This window comes from Puma concolor, chromosome D2 (assembly GCF_028749965.1).
Source record: "Puma concolor isolate L17-30 chromosome D2, mPumCon1.1.hap2, whole genome shotgun sequence".
Taxonomy (NCBI): Eukaryota; Metazoa; Chordata; class Mammalia; order Carnivora; family Felidae; genus Puma; species Puma concolor.
Window position 1 is genome coordinate 76474848 of NC_141677.1, and position 17129 is coordinate 76491976.

At 47.6% G+C, this 17129-nt stretch overlaps 2 protein-coding genes across 2 annotated transcripts in view; one reads left to right on the plus strand and one right to left on the minus strand.

Moving 5' to 3' along the window:
• Nucleotides 1-8379: 8379 nt before the first annotated feature.
• NANOS1 (nanos C2HC-type zinc finger 1) lies at nucleotides 8380-9718 on the plus strand. The gene has a single exon (XM_086680982.1). The coding sequence runs from the start codon at nucleotides 8691-8693 to the stop codon at nucleotides 9570-9572; it is 882 nt and encodes a 293-aa protein (XP_086537108.1). The 5' UTR covers nucleotides 8380-8690; the 3' UTR covers nucleotides 9573-9718.
• A 4512-nt stretch (nucleotides 9719-14230) lies between these two features.
• The window catches only part of EIF3A (eukaryotic translation initiation factor 3 subunit A), a 35853-nt gene continuing 32954 nt past the window's right edge, over nucleotides 14231-17129 (minus strand). The window contains exons 21-22 of the mRNA XM_025917969.2: nucleotides 16315-16496; nucleotides 14231-15451 (exon numbers count right to left, since the gene is read on the minus strand). Of these exons, the coding sequence (XP_025773754.1) occupies nucleotides 15222-15451; nucleotides 16315-16496 (412 nt within the window). The 3' untranslated portion in view covers nucleotides 14231-15221. The remainder of the gene's footprint in view (nucleotides 15452-16314; nucleotides 16497-17129) is intronic.

Sequence of the window (17129 nt, forward strand, 5' to 3'; positions counted from 1 at the left end):
TCCAACCTGAAATTTTGTATTTTAATAGAACCATTTTGTCCATTTACATTTATTATAAGTAGTTTCACGTTTGGCTTTATTTCAACCATCTTATTGTACACTTCCAATTTGTTCTACCATTTCCATACATATATTTTTATATTTATATATACACATATATAGATAATAAATATATATGTGCCTAACCTATCAAAATCTAAGTTTAATTAACATTGGTGTTCAGAATTTTCTTCAAAATGATCCACAGTGCGGGAGATGGAGTGAAAAATAGATGTGGAGATATGATTAGTCATGGACCAAGGGTAAATTGGGTTAGGTCCTTTATACCATGACCTTTACTTTGTAATGCTTGAAAATTAAAAAATATTAAACTTGTCAGTATCTTTACCCTCCTCCTGAGCAAGACATTCACTCCAGCTGCTCTGCCCAAAGTACATACTGCTGTTGCTGTTTTTATTGTACTTGGCTGTTTGTTTTATTTGATTTAACCACAAATTAAGTGACATCATCATCATCAACACTATTAAGTTTTAGAGTACTCCATACCTATTCTACTTCCTTTGCTCATCATTCCTTCCTGCAACTCTGACCTTTCCACTTGCCCAAGAGACAGATGAACAGATGGACACACACACACACACACACACACAACATAGGGCTTCCCTCATCCTACAGCTTCCCCTGCACCATGTCAGGTCCTAACTGGCAAAGAAAATCTAGGTTGACCAGCCCAGTTGACCTCTGGATGTGCTAAGGTCTTGGGACTCCATGACACCCCTTTGTCCTTTGTACTCTTCCTGTGGGAGGCAGAATAATGGCCCCCCAAAATGTCCACCTCCTAATTCCCAGCACCCGAGAATGTTACCTTAGATGGCAAAGGGGAATTAAGGTTCTAGGAGGAATTAAAGTTGCTAATTAGATGGCATTAAAATGGGGAGATTAACCTGGATTATCGGGGTGGGTCCACTGTAATCACAAAGTGAAGAGGGAGGCGGAAGAAAAAACAGAGATGGTCAATGAGAGGGACTGAACCTGCTGTTGCTGGCTTTGAAAAAGGAAGGGGGCCACGAGCCCAAGCAGCACAGGTGGCCTCTAGAAACCAGAAACGCCAAGGAAATAGATTCTCCCCTAGAGCGACCAGCCCTGCAGACACCTTGATTTTAACCCAGTGAGACCCATTCCAGACTTCTGACCCCCAGAACGGGAAGAAAGATTCTTTTTGTTGTTTTGAGCCACTGTGGCTGGTAATTGGTTACAGCACCAATAGGAAACCGACAGGTCTCCCACCAAAGCATCAACTGTTTGTGCATCTGCTCCATGAGGTCAGAAGGTCATAGGTCTCACTCACCACTCAGTCCCAGGCCTTGATGGTGAACACATAAACTTTAGAGCTAGATAGGGCCGAGAAATCACTTAGGCCACCCAGTTATTTTAAATGAGAGAAAACTGAAGTCCAGAGAAGGAAAATGATTTGCTCCAGGCTACTTAATTTATACCATCTTCGGCAGTCCCCCCACCTTCTGTTTCCTAAGCCACAGACGCCCCAGGACAGACACAACCGCCAACTTATCATCATGGACAGACACTGGCAGGGCATGAGAAATCCCTAGGGAACTCAGGACAGCTGGGAAAATATAAGTGTAAGCCAGGTAAGACCAGGAGATGTCTTAAATGTCTTGAGCAATCTTAAAAATGTTAATCCTGGGGCGCCTGGGTGGCGCAGTCGGTTAAGCGTCCGACTTCAGCCAGGTCACGATCTCGCGGTCCGTGAGTTCGAGCCCCGCGTCAGGCTCTGGGCTGATGGCTCGGAGCCTGGAGCCTGTTTCCGATTCTGCGTCTCCCTCTCTCTCTGCCCCTCCCCCGTTCATGCTCTGTCTCTCTCTGTCCCAAAAATAAAAAATAAAAAAACGTTGAAAAAAAAAAACTGTTAATCCCAACAGAGATGTTGATCCACCTCTAACTACGAGAGCAGACCCGTGCATGGCCCCGGCCTGGTCAGCTCAGTTAGACAGAGGCTTTCACCTGAAGCTTTGAAAAGACCCCTGAAGCTTTGAAAAGGCCCCTTGGGCACCTAGCTAATGGCAAACTTAAGGCTTGCTCTCAAGAAGCATAGCAATTTCATGCCTCTGCCTAGAACCAAAGCTTTGGGTTTTGGGCAAATTAGGAAAAGACACTTCTTCCACGAGATATCTTTATCCATCGGTCAGAAAAACTGTCACAATATAATGATTCCATTAAAAAAGATAATTTATCCCATATCCACCAATAAACTATTTTAGATTCACTCATACATATTACTACATCTGTGAAGTAAAAGGTACTCCCTTAGATGGGAAGTCCTTGTGCAGTGCACAACCTGCAGAACCATACACAGTGGCCCTGCTTGGCAGTCTGGTCTCATCCCCTTCACTGATCTTATCTTCCCCGCCATCCCCACTCCAGCCCTCAGGCCCACTAGAGAACATCCTTGACCTTATAATTCATCATTTTATGCATCGCTGGAGAACAATCTTGACCTTATAGTTTATCATTTTATGTATAACTCCTCCACTAGAGGCCCCAGCTTTTACTCCTCCCCTCTTGCAGACAGCAGGGATTGAAGATGAGTTAAAGAAGGCCGAGGGTCCCATTTACGGAGATGGGAGGCAGGACTGGTGAATTCTTAACTGAATGAATGCCCATGGGCCACGAGATGGTCAAGGCCCAGAGTGCAGGCCACGGAGAAATCCTACCCACTAATTAGCTGGGAGATGCCGAGCAGTACTGTTTTAGGTCCCCAAACCTCCTTTTCCTTTCTGTGAAACGGGTATCACTGCAGAACTACTGGGAAGGTCTAAGAAAGACAGGAGTTCATGCTTAGTGCCTTGAAAGGGCTCCATACCTGTGAGCTATTGTTATTACTATCATTCCTGGCATCACTGATCTCAGGACCTCTGCCTTCCAGGCCTACATGTACTGCTTTAAACAAAACTGGGACAATCCAGGTTTCTGAAAGGAGACCACCTGGCTGGGAGGAGTGGGGGAAGCATCTCCTTACAAAGAGAGAGGATTACTCACTATATCAAAGTACCCACTCTCTTGGATAAATAGAAAAACCTAACCTCTTTCAACTGGAATTGGTTTTGTTGGGGGACAATCTCTGACACACAGTGGAATGAGCCCAGGTTTGCTCCCGGCAGCTCCTTGCACCGGCTCCTCCCCCATACAGGCTGCGCAAGCCCCCTGCCCTGGCGAGTATGCTTAAGTACTTCCAAGTGGACACAAGCCCCACTTGGGAATGAGAGCGACACAGGTTCTGAGCCCTGCTGGCTGTGAGCCATGCAGCCCCTCTTCTGCACCGCGAGGGCAATCACAGAACCCGGGTCACGGGGCGGTTGTGTAGCAGGTGGGGGTCCACGAGGCGATGCTGCTCTGAAGCGGGTATTTCATTACTATCAGCTGGGAGACTCTGGCGGGAGGCGGGGTGGGTGACAGAGGAGACGCTGTTCCCAGTCCCCCGGGTTTCTTTCCACCCCTGTGCACACACCCACAACACACCCCCCAATCCTGGCATGGGCGTCACCTCCCCCTGGCCAGAGTACCAAATCCTACCTTTTTGATAGAATTACCAAATGTATCTTTTTTTCATGTTACTGTGTGTTTCAGTTAGAATGAATTCAGCTGCAAGTCAAATACCCGACTTCCAGGGGCTGAAACAATAAAGTTGTTTAATTGTCTTGTGCAACAAGTCACCAAGGAATCAACAAAAATGCCCCTGAGGCTTTTTTTTTTTTTAAGTAACTTTTCTGGTCAGGGATCACCAGTATGTTAGCTGCTTGTCCATGAGACTTCCCACCTCAGGGCTGCCTCAGCTCCATAACCTGCTGGTGGCTGGAAAAACGAGAGGCTCCTGGCCTTTTTTTTTTTTTTTTCTTATTTTTTAAAAAGATTTTTAAATCTTTAAATAATCTCTACACCCAACATGGGGCTCGAACTCACAACCCTGAGTTCAAGAGTCGCACACTCTACCGACTAAGCCAGCCAGGTGCCCCGTTTTTTCCTTTTTAAGCCAGGGAGCAAATCCCCTCCCAGAGTCCTCCTGACAGACTTCCTCTTATATTTCAAGGACCAGAACCCCTTCCTAAACCAATCATGCCCAAGGGGGAATGAGATATGTCTGCTGGCCTACACCTGTCACGGCTCAACCCCCGAGGCCCATGGAGAGACTCTTCTGGAGCTAGAGTCAGCAAGAAGGGTAAAGTGGCTGCCACTTTACATGATGAGCCCCTCGAGGATCAGAGGAAGGAGCTGGGGGCCAGAGTGGCTAAGTCCCTCATTCAAAGCCGCATGTGACTTCGCAGGCTCAGGACGCCTCCCTGCACTTCACCACAGGGCTTCTCAACTAACTATAGCTGACTCTAAGCCCCAAAGGGCAGGAGCCCCATCTTCAGGACTCCCTGAGCCCGGCTAGAGGCATAAAATAGGCAAAGTCAACACTGTTACAGAAGAGAGCTCCCAAAGCACACAAATGTGTCCGACTGGCCTACAAGTCCCACAGCTGGGGAAGCCAAAGCACTTCCTGCCCCTAGAAAGCGCTTGGCAGGCAAGTCAGCAGGAACCCAGAGCCTGACAAACAGCATCTCTATAGCCACCTGGACACCTGCCAAGCTGCCTCATTCCCCAGGGCTGACCTCATATTTCTGAAGATCCTCAAGATGCCTGAGGTCCGTGTGCTGCCTCTCAGGCTGGGGGCTGGGAGCCGTACAGAGAGGTGAAAACAGAGAATCCAAGCGGCCACCCCACCACCCACCCCGTCCCACCAGAGCCTCCTGCTTGTGCCACACAGGCCCCATTCCAGAAGACAGAGCAACACCTTCTAACCTCTGAGATGAGGCCTGTACCAGCCTGTCTTCCTGCTGCACCAATCAGAGGGCATCCCTTGAATAAATGCTCATGCTCCGGCTATTGCTGTCCACTTTGTTCCAGACTTCTGGAAGGGGGACAAGAAGCAGGCCGACTTCATCGAGGTGCTAAGAACATGTCTGAGGTCAGCTCCACCACCTTGGAGAGAGCTCCTGGAGAGTTCATGGCCCAGCTAAAGCCTGTGCTTAGTGATAAAAGTAATTGTCTGCTAAACCCAGAACTGGATCGGGCACCCACTCTGGCCTTTCTGTGGGAACTAACAGCAGAGGTTCCCAGGGTACGGAGGCCACACGTGCAGGAGGAAAAAGGGAAAAAAAAGCCATCATGCACTCTGCCTGCACTTCCAGATGTTCCAGATCAAACCACCTACTGTGGGGGAAAGGCTGGTAGCAGATAAGGTGAGCAGCCTGGGGAAAAAGCAGGTAGCCAGACCCCCGGGGACACAGGAGCTCCCTTCCACCTCTTTCCAGGGCATCTTTTTTGCCATCATCACTACCCACCCACCCAGCCTGCAGCCCCACAGCAAGGCATTTGTTCTTACCCACGTTCTCTTAAAAGCTTTAATTCCCCTTGTAAACAAAACAAAACATGGGGTGCCTGAGCGGCTCAGTCGGTTAAGTGTCCAACTCTTGATTTCGGCTCACGTCATGATCTCACAGTTTGTGAGTTCGAGCCCCTCACTGGGCTCTGTGCTGACAGCAAGGAGCCTCCCTGGGATTATCTGTCTCCTTCTCTCTCTCTGCCCCTCCCTCATTTTGTCTCTCTCTCTCTCTCTCTCTCTCAAAAATAAATAAACATTAAAAAAAAAAAAAAACCACAAGGACTAAAAATCATGTGGGAGAGGAAAGGTCTCACTCCCTTGCGTCCCCTTTGGCCTGACCAAAGGGAAGCCAACGCAGCTGGTGGTTTTCAACTTTCCTTACACAAGTTATTCTCAGCACAGTGGCTCCCGCTCCTCAGAGCTGAAAAGTCTGCATACCTTGAAAGCATGCAAGCTGCAGGGCTGTGCGAACAGAGTGGAATTTTCCATTTATAGAATAATCATCTTCATGCTACTCTAGGGGCCGGTGTTCCTGTGTAAGAGCTCAGAGCTCAGTGTCAGCAAACCCGCCACGCTTCTGCGGGCTCTTTTATTTATTTTCGGTGGGAGAGGGGGAGGAAAGAGAAGGAACGACTCTTTAACTTGAGTGCCAACATAAACTTGAAGAAGGAACTGGGTTGGCAAGTGTACAATATTACTGCCTGGTTTCATGGCTTCACCGTGAGGGAGCCAGAGGTGTAGAAGAGGCTGAGAAGCATAGCTTCTACTCTTCGTGCAAACAGGTGGCTGGAATATGCATCATGGTACTGTTCCAACTCCTTCCCCATGCCCACCACCTGGCTTCTGGATTGTTCCCTGAGGGCAGGAGATCAAGCCAAAGGCACATGGCCCCACCTCCTTTCTCTTCTTCCAACTTCCCCTGTGTTCCACACTGGATTTCTGCTGATGCATACCCAGGCATGAAGTCTGAAATACCTTCGGGGTCCATGTGTAACAGGAAAGCCACCAAGCCATTCGTGAAGGGACCTGAGTTCTAGTTCTGGCTGTGACATAGTCACCGTGTGACCTTGAAGAAATCCTTCTCTTCTCTGGCTCTCATTTTCTTCATCTGTAAAGGAAGGTTGGATTGATCAAAGGATCCCAAAGGTCCCTTCCACCGCTGACATTCTGATCCACTCGTTCATACTACCATAAACCAGAGCCAGCATGAGGTTCCCGGCATCCCCTGCTGGGCCACTCTAGACCCGCTGGACACAGTCAGACTCACAGCTTCAGGCCTAATGAGGGCTGTCAGTTGCCCCCCCCCCCACCCTTGTTTCAATAGCCACAGCATAGCAAGAGAGAGGAAGGAAAGTCCTGACCTGCCCTCTGCAGCCCACCTTGCCTGCCAGCCCAGCCACCAGAGGAGGCATTTTCCTAGTCCCACAGAACCCTAAAGAACCTGTCGCAATACCAAAAACATTTACTGCTTTCCATTAAAAAAAAAAAAAAAAAAAAAAAAAAAAGATGGGGCGCCTGGGTGGCGCAGTCGGTTAAGCGGCCGACTTCAGCCAGGTCATGATCTCGCGGTCCGTGAGTTCAAGCCCCGCGTCGGGCTCTGGGCTGATGGCTCAGAGCCTGGAGCCTGTTTCCGATTCTGTGTCTCCCTCTCTCTCTGCCCCTCCCCCGTTCATGCTCTGTCTCTCTCTGTCCCAAAAAAATAAATAAACGTTAAAAAAAAATTTTTTTTTTAAATAAAAAAAAAAAAAAGAAAGAAAGTGTTGCCCCTTCTGGGAAGGGCATGGCCACCTCCCATCCTCCTAATCAAAAATCTGGGGCGCCTAGGCGGCTCAGCCGTTTAAGCATGGGATTCTTAATTTCAGCTCAGGTTCTGAACTCATGATTGGTGAGTTCCAGCCCCTTGCTGGGCTCTGCGCTGAAGGCTGGGAGCCTCCTTGGGATTCCTTCTCCCCCTCTCTCTCTGCCCTTCCCCCCTGCTCGCTCGCTGGCTCCTTCTCTCTCAAAAAAGAAAAAAATCTTCCAATTTATTTTCCATTGTTTTTACAAAAATATTTTACTCATTTAAAGTATTAAATTGTGACGCTGAACAGGGTTTATTTTTCAAACTGCACAGGCAGCCCAGATTTTGATACGGCCACCTAGGGACGAGGGGCTTCATAAACACACACACACACACACACACACACACACACACACACACACACACCAATCACTGTCCGAGGGCTGGAAGATTTTCTGGCCGAGCCCTCATCCCTACGAAGTCACCAGTTAATGGCCACCCAGTCTCTGAACACCTGTTGGGAGTGTGTCGCGCGCTGTGGGAAAGTCCTGATCCCTCCCCTACTCACTACGGCAAGAACCATAACCCTCTGAGCCTCAGGTTTGTGCGAAGATTTCACCCAGTGGAAAGCTCTCCAAAGCACTGTGCAAACGGAAGTTTCTCGATTGTTGGGAAGCTCTGACTTGACGACTGCATCCTCAGAGCGCGCCAAATCCTGCCTCCCCCACAGCTTTTCCTGCTGAGGCGGGAGAAGGGGCTTCTCGGAAGGCTGCCCCGGGGAGGTGGGAGATGGGCGCACGAACCTTGGGGCACTCTCCCCCCCATACCCATGTCTACTCGCTTCCTCGGCGAATCTTGCCACCCGGCCGAGGCAGACCCAGGCCTGGTCACCTGTTCCAAACCCGAGGCACAGCTCTCGGGCGAAGGCGGGTCCCGGCGGCCGCCCCTCCTCTCCCCTCCGCTCCTCTGCTCTCCCCCTATCTCGCCCTCCCCTCCCAGTAGCTCCGGCAGGGCACGCCCCTCCCCCAGATTCACCAATCAGCGTCCCGAGCGGCGCCCGTGGCGCAGGGGGCTCTGGTCAGCAGCCAATTAGCGGCCGGGCCCGAGGCGGCGCTTCGCCCGCCCCCTCCCGGAATGAAAGCCCCCCGCAGCTGGCTAGGCTGGCGCAGCTCGCGGGGCGCGGAAGCCGCGCGGGCCGGAGCGGAGCGCGCGCACTGCCCGCCCGCCCCCGGCGCGCCCGCCTCCGCTCCGCCTCCGTCCGAGGCGCGGGCGAGGAGGCCGGGGCGGGGTAGCGCAGGGGGCAGGGCCGCGGCGGCGAGGCCGGGGGAACGGGGAGGAGCGGGGCCCGATAAAAAGGCTGCGAGGCGGCCCCATCCCGCGGCAGGCCGGCGGGCAGGCTCCGCGCTTCCCTTCCGTCCGGCCCGCGCCGGCCGCGGGGAGGCGGCGCGCGCGGCCCGCAGCCCGCCCATGGAGGCTTTCCCCTGGGCGCCCCGCTCGCCCAGCCGCGGCCGCGCCCCCCCGCCCATGGCGCTCGTGCCCAGCGCCCGCTACGTGAGCGCCCAGGGCCCGGCGCACCCGCAGCCCTTCAGCTCGTGGAACGACTACCTGGGGCTCGCCACGCTCATCACCAAGGCGGTGGACGGCGAGCCGCGCTTCAGCTGCGCCCGCGGCGGGGACGGCGGCGGCGGCGGCGCCTCCCCGCCCTCCTCCTCCTCGTCGTCCTGCTGCTCCCCCCACGCGGGGACCGGGCCCGGAGCGCTGGGGCCGGCGCTGGGGCCGCCCGACTACGACGACGACGACGACGACGACAGCGACGAGCCGGGGTCCCGGGGCCGCTACCTGGGCGGCGCGCTGGAGCTGCGCGCGCTGGAGCTGTGCGCGGGCCCCGCCGAGGCCGGGCTGCTGGAAGAGCGCTTCGCCGAGCTGAGCCCGTTCGCCGGTCGCGCCGCCGCCGTGCTGCTAGGCTGCGCGCCCGCCGCTGCCGCCACTGCCGCCGCGGAGGTGGCGCCGCGCGAGGAGCGGGCCCCGGCGTGGGCGGCCGAGCCCCGGCTGCACGCCGCCTCCGGGGCGGCCGCCGCCCGACTGCTCAAGCCCGAGCTGCAGGTGTGCGTGTTCTGCCGGAACAACAAGGAGGCGGTGGCGCTCTACACCACCCACATCCTGAAGGGACCCGACGGGCGAGTGCTGTGCCCGGTGCTGCGCCGCTACACGTGTCCCCTGTGCGGTGCCAGCGGCGACAACGCGCACACCATCAAGTACTGCCCGCTCTCCAAAGTGCCGCCGCCGCCCGCCGCCCGCCCGCCGCCGCGCAGCGCCAGGGACTGCCAGCCGGGGAAGAAGCTGCGCTGAGCGCCTGGGCTCCCGCCTGCCCCCACCTGACGCCACCAGGGTCACCGCCTGCCCGCTCTCTCATTTTTGGTCTGCGCACCGTCTTTCCCTCGCTGTGGGAGAGGCTTGGAGATCAGCAGTTGGCTCAGCTTGGGAAGAAGTCTTGGTTTTGTCAAAGCAAGCCGGCCGTACGGAGTACTTTCCTGTCGAAGAGCGGTTGAGACTAGACGCTAACATCTTGATTTGTTTATGTCTATAGTTTCCAGTTTGTGCACATCCAGACGGTGAAGGCTGGGTGTGTATTCCACTACCTGAAATATGGCAACTTAGTGGCGCTGTTTATTTACGGTATACGTCGATCTATTTTAGATGCGCATCAGTATGAAGTGTCTCCATCTAATCTCGGATGTTTAATTTTATGGAGGCACTTTACTAGGTCTAGAATATTTTTTTAAAAGCCTCATAACTGGACTTGAAACTGACGATTTTATGGAATGTCGGCAAATTGACTATTTTATTGTTTGAAACAATTTCTTAGTTGTCCTAAAATCAGTTATTCTAATTCCAGGTGAAGCAAGCCCTGGCAGCATCACTGTTTTGAGAAGTGAAGGTTTAGTAAACTTTCCAGTATTGATTTGTGTGGGTTACTCCCTCCTTGTGGCTTGTTTCGGTCTTGGCTGGAGGTGTAAAAAATGTACAATCTGTAGCAGGTAGAGTACAGCTCCTTATCGTTTTATGTACCAGATCTTTTTATTACCGAACTAGGAACTAGTCTTTCCACCTTGAAAAATTGTGCCAAGTTAAAATCTTATTGTGTATACACTTGGAAATTGGTGCTGTTTAAAAAACCTGACTTGTGTATTTATACAGTAACAGTATATGAATTCATTAATCTTGCCTATAACTTTGTTACTTGGCCTTTTGTCCATATGCACCCACCTCCCCATCTCCAATTGCTGAAAAACATTTGTAAGATCAAAAGGGAGCAGTATTTAGTCACCCTGCTCATCAGTTTCAAGGTTCCTTAATAGTGGAAAGCTCATTCCAGCTGTTGCCTCTCAAACTAAATGGAAGATGCAATCCTTTGAGCTGCAGAAGGTTAATGTAATAACCTGTGCTCAAGAAGGTTCCACTATGGGCTGTGTCTGGCTTGAGGCACAGGCAGTCTTCAAACCAGAATAAGCACTAAAGGAGTTACTTGTGGAATGGGGGTTGAAGACCAGGAACATGGCCACCCTCCTGCTTTTTCCCTCAAAGACCCTAGTCTGTTTCTGGAATCCCACCACTTATCTGAAGGAGATTAGACCCGATCTTTAGGCAAACATCCTTAATCCCTACTTTATGTCGCACCCTTATTTTTACATCCATGCTGGATGTCCCACAATGGCATGCAGCTACCATCAGGACAGATACAGAGCCAAAAACAGTGAATTAGGATGAACGTATATGAATGTACAAAATACATCACTATCTGAAAACACCAGCAAGAGATTTAGTTATAAATATATAGATTCAAGTAGGAGAGTTGAGCTACTCTACGTTAGATTGTTTTTTTATCAAACCACTAATTTCCTCTACAACAAATTGGCTTGAACACTCCTTTGAAGGTAGAATACAGGCTGGAGTAAATAACACTGGAAGGCTAGGGGCCTTTTTTGGTGGAGGGAAACGGCATCAGGACAAGGAGGAGAGGTGCTGGCAAACAGTGCATTAGCCAAGAGAAGATCCATTCCTGCTAGTCTAGCCCCAGACCACAGAACTTAAGATAGGACTAGTCTTAAACTCAAGTAGTTTCATAAAAAACCATATAATTATTCTTATTGTGCTAGAAAATATACCCGTTTACTTTTGGTTTTGGGGAGGTGTCAGGTCAGTAGGAATTCCCGTTAGCTTCTTACTGTTCTACCTTTCCAAAGATCACTACAGGCCCATGTCTTCTGCAACCCAGAACTAGGCAGGCAAGTGCTTTGTATTTTCAAAGATCCAAATGGTTCTAGACACTGTTTCTAGATCTCGGGCACGTGGCTCGTTCAATAGGAGAATCCCTCAGTGATGAGGTGTGCCTAATAAGGATTTGATATTGACACGATCACTGTTTTATCCAAACTGTGAACATGTGCAACGTGGAGTTTATTCAAGTCTTGAAGTGAAGAGTATCAAGAAAGGTATCCCAAAGACCCTGGACCAGCAACCATCATGTTCATCCATTTAAAATGCACCTGTTTCAGCCCCTCCTCCCCCCCCCCCCTCAAATTTTCCTGTTTCCCAGCTAACATTACAATGCTGGGAGTTGAAGCGTGAAAAGGAAACATTACAGTTACATTTTCTAGAGATCTTTTAGGGAAAATCTGACCACGCTCTAATGCACCTAAGAGCAGACTTAGAGACCTCTTGATCTAAAACTTTAAATACTTGCAAAATTTAATTTAGGGTGTGGGGCACCTGGCTGGCTCAGTGGCAGCAGAGCAAGTGACTCTTGATCTTGTAGTCAGTCAGTTGTGCGTTTGAACTCCACACTGGTGGCAGAGTTGACTTAAAATTTAAAATTTGTTAAGGTTATTTGACACAGCACACACAAGCATGGGAGGAACAGAGAGTCCCAAGCAGGCTCCACGCTGTCAATGCAGAGCCTGACTACTTGGGGAATAAACCCACAAACCACGGTATCATGACCTGAGGCGAGACCAAGAGTCAGATGCTTAACCTTAAAAAAATTTTTTTTTTTATTTAGGGTAAAAGAAATCCAATTTTCCAAAGTTTAAAAAATACATAAAATAATTGGTATGACAAAGTGATCTTGTTTTTATAAAAATATGGCTATATGTTTGGCTAAAAAAATCAAACAATGTATGGAATCTCAAAAGAGCTTTACCAGCTGTGCAAGCAGACTAGACTGCCCTACCTTGCTTGTCCTCTTCTGTAGAGATCTCTGCAGTAGCTTTTAACTTCTTTGTATTTTAGTTTTCCTATGCAGTGCTTTTTAGAAGCTGCAGAATTAACTTTTATTACAACTTTTGGCATAGATTGTAAGTAAGCTAAAATTATGTATGTATTTTAAAATTATACTACAAATATGCGTGCCTCAAGGGAAAGGGCAGGCAAGTTTTGGTGTCAGTCCTAACCTTCTAGTCTGTGCTTAGGCACGAGGAACATTCCTTCATTCCTTCCAGTGTCCAATATGTATGTCCATTAGACTTGTAAAATTATAAAATGAATCCACAGTCCAAATGTCTTTGGGTAAAAACAAAACACAGTTAAAACATAAAAGCACCCCAATACGTAGACGCCAACTTCTTCCTGGAAGCCAATACAGACAGCTAGATGGCTGTAATCTTTTCTGGGCCACTGTCTCCACTCTTAGAATTCACCTGTATTAACAGCAATGGTGTTCTGGTTTAAAAATGCAGACTGGGTGGCTCAGTCAGTTAAGTGTCCAATTCTTGATCTTGGCTCAGGTCATCATCCCTCACAGTTCATGGGTTCGAGTCTCAGGTCAGGCTCTGTGCTGACCACACAGCCTGCTTGGGATTCTCTCTCCCCCTTTCTCTGCCCCCCTCCCCCTTATGTGCTCTCTCTCTCTCAAAATAAGTAAACCTTAAAAAAAGCAGATGCCACCGAAAACATGGAAGACATTCTACACATAGTGAGTAGATTGGATGTTCGGTTTTCCTTTGACACCTGTGAAAACTGGGGTGGGGAGGCCTTCAGAGTAGAAACTTAAGAGCAGGACCACAGAGCAGCAGCTGACTCTTCTGACCCTATCCCATGCTCTGGACTCACACCTCCCAGGACAAAGAACCTGGGGGGCATCGTATATTTGGGAAAGGGTCCTAGTAGCTTGCAGACTAGCCTGGAAATGCAGGCTAACCGTCAGACATGCAACTACAACTCATCTAATCAGCTAATAAATCGTGCCTTGGGGCCAATCAGTGATGTCACAGGTACAGTCCTGCTCTAGTGTCTGGACACTCAGCAGGTTACTGCCCCAAGTTCTTTTATTGGTTACAAAGAAAAGGCCTTCTCCCCCAAATATCTTTTAAGATTTCCACTTTTTGAAATACTAAATATATTAAGAAAATTAAATGTTGGGGTGCCTGGGTGGCTCAGTCTAGAGCCTGCTTGGGATTCTCTCCCTCTCTCTCTTTCAAAATAAACAAACATTCAGAAAATTCTTAAAAAAAAAAAAAAAAGATTAAATGTTGAAAACAGTGGCTTCCATTGCTGGTAACATCAAACCAAAACGCTGCATCTGATTAAGTAAAGAAGCATCAATACTCCCTCTTCTGGCCTTATAGCTGTACCAACAGGAATTCTCCCCACCACTCAACACTGGAAATAATTTACATGTCTGTAGCCACTATCAATTTGCAACTAACATTCTCTGAAACTATGATGTTTCTAATTTGAGAATACCCGAAACAGTAAACCACTCACCCACCCACCCCCCATATATATAAACTCACAGAGAGGATGGCATTACAAGGAAACTAAGGGGATCCTTAATTATGGAAGGAAACATCGTAGCCACATCTGCTGTTATACTTGGGTTATTTTCTTTGATCCTTTGAGACATTTAATGGCCCAAAAAACTCAAAACCACACTCAACTGGATACGTAAACTCACCATAATAAATAAAACACTTTGACTGTAACTACAAATCAATCAACACTAAAACAAATTCTGTAAGTATTTTATTTATCATTGAAGAAAAAACACAGCAGCAAGTTCTGTGTTGGCTTCAATAAGACCAAATAGTTAATCTTTAACATAGCTACAACACTCCAAAATTGAAGTCAACACAGTCATTACTACAAATTACTTGTTCAAAGAATCTATCCTGAAGAGAAAGGAAATTAGGAAAAAGAATTTAAACAATTCCTCCAAACCACACATTTATAAATATTGTCATATTTAAAATGCTTGAAAGGCATGAATTCTCCATTAATGGAAAAGCAGTTTGCTATTGGCAACAGAAAAAACTCAGCAACAGTTTACCAAATGCTTTAAAATTTAAAAGCTGTAACTGTTTCGGATTCACACTTGAGCAGTATTCTTGTCATTACAATCATGACTGCAAATTGCTTTATACTCACCTCTCAAGTAAAACCTACAGAAAATCCCACTGTATCCAATGTTTGTAATGTTTACTGCACTTATAGTGAACCTAAAAACTTTCTAAATGTAGTTAATATAGTAAATACCTCAAAGTATCTAGAGGTATGTCTCAACCACTAATGGTGTGGAAATTGTTTCAGCCCCTGCTTTGAAGAGTCTTCAAATACATTTTCTATAACAGAACCTTACCTCATTCCAAATGAATATGGTATTTCAAAAAAAAAAAAATCAGTTCTATACCAAGATACAGGTGTTACTCCATACCTGAAGGGTTCACATTTTAATTTATTTTTTAGTTTTTCTCTTTTGTAAACAAATGATTGATGAAATAATGCAACACCTCAAATTCCAGAAAATGGCCTCGTCGTCCAACCTCCTGTGGGTACGGTGCATGATCAATCTATTATAGAGGATTAATACAAGTTCATGCTTTTTGTGTTATGGTGAAACAACATTAAAGAATCCAATTTAGACTGGTTGACGCACAAGTATAATAATCCTTGAATGGGATCAAACCTATGTGAGACATGAGTCTGAATCCATTATCTTGAGATTTAACGTCGTACCGTGGTCCACCCATCTTCATCAGTCTCATTTTTGGTACGACGAAGAGACTCCCGATCTTTCTCAGCTCTCCAAGAGGACTTCTCTTTTTCACCTTCTCTCTCCCTTTCTCGGTCTCTTTCCCGGTCTCTTGAAAGAGCTGGGGGGGGGACACGACGAGGGGCTTCCCGCTCTTCTGCTCGCTCATCTTTCCTGTCATCAGCACGTCTCCAAGAACTTACTAAAAGTTTAACAGAAAAAGAGAGTAAGTTGGTGCTGTACTGTATTGGCTCAGACTAAACAGAACTTTAGCAAAAAGAATGTTTCCAATTACTCAGAAATCCTGTACTAAAGGTAGCAATGCAGAACCCCCATAAAAAAAATAATAAAATAAATTTAGTAATTTAAGACAAGGTGACAAAAATCTAAATGAAAATTTAAAATTAAAAAAAATTCTTGGCTCTTATTGAAATCGAACAGCAAAGTAGCCATTAAGCACAGTTGTTTGTTTGTTGTTGGGTTTTTTTGCATTTATTTTTGAGACACAGAGAGAGACAGAGCATGAGTCAGGGGAGGAGCAGAGAGGGAGACACAGAATCCGAAGCGGACTCCAGGCTCTGAGCAGTCAGCAGAGCCCGACGCGGGGCTCGAACTCACAGACCGTGAGATCGTGACCCGAGCTGAAGTCGGACGCTTAACCGACTGAGCCACCCAGGCGCCCCCAACACGGGTTTTGTTTTGTTTTTTAAGCTAAAGTTTCAGTAGTCACAATTTCAGAGAAACAATGTTTTACACTTTGTGCTTCTCTACCAAGATCTTACTTTTAAAGAACAAATACACTATTTCCTGGTTACATAAAATAAGCTTTCAAAGCAATATATATCACTACTATCCAACGTAATTAGCCTACTGATATACTTTGAATTTAGAAATGAGCTAACTTCACAGAGTGACGAAGATTACGAAAACTATAGATTTTAAACTGAATATTCATGATCTTATTTTTGATGTTTACATGAGTATGTGAGATAATTAAATAAAACCCAAAACTTCCCCAGAAATTATGGATTTCTGATAGTCCAGCAACATGCAGGCCATCCATACCTTCTTCACGTTCTGATCTGAGAGGAGGTCCTCTTCGGTCTCTGTCATCTCGCCTTTCTCTTAGGTCACGGCGATCATCTCTCTCCCGACGACGGTCATCCCGATCCCTATCATCTCGGCGAGCTGAATCTCTCCAGCTCGAAGATTCCTCCGCTGGTCCTCTTCTCCAGCCACCTTCATCCCTGCAGCCATTCAAAATGTTAAATTCTGTTGTTAAACTACATGCATGATAGCGTATGTGAACAGATCATTTACGAGTCGGTGCTGAGAGAGTTTACAAACCTAACAGGGATGAAGTTTAGATTTATAACTTGATCTCAACCTGATGCCTCAGGTGTACAGGTCAAATGAGATTATCTGAATCTGTGCTTTCCAACCTAACAGCCACAACCTGTATGTAGCTACTTAAACATAAATTAACTGAAACAAAGTCAAGACATTCTGTCAATAGCACTACCACGTTCCAAATGTTCAATAGCCAAATAGTATTCAAATAGCTACCATACTGGACATTACAGATCCAAGACAATTTCATCCTTGCAGAAAACTGTATTATAAACAGTGCTGGTTTAGATTCATCAGCACAAAGCCAATTTGGCCAGAAGAAGCAAGCTAGAACCGTTACCGCTAATAAAAGTAAAAGGGGCTTTTACTAGTTTAAGGACTATGTAACTGAAGAATTTAAACCACAGAGGATAGGCAACAGATGGGTAAAGATACCTGGTCTGGCTTCCTTACTAAATCATTACAAAACCTACAGAAAGCTACACGGTGTCAGCCTCACTTCCTCAACTTTGTTAAAAGGGGACGTCGGT

Bases quoted from the DNA above. Each gene is read 5' to 3' on its own strand.
- NANOS1 (XM_086680982.1), top strand. From the start codon at position 8,691: ATGGAGGCTTTCCCCTGGGCGCCCCGCTCGCCCAGCCGCGGCCGCGCC.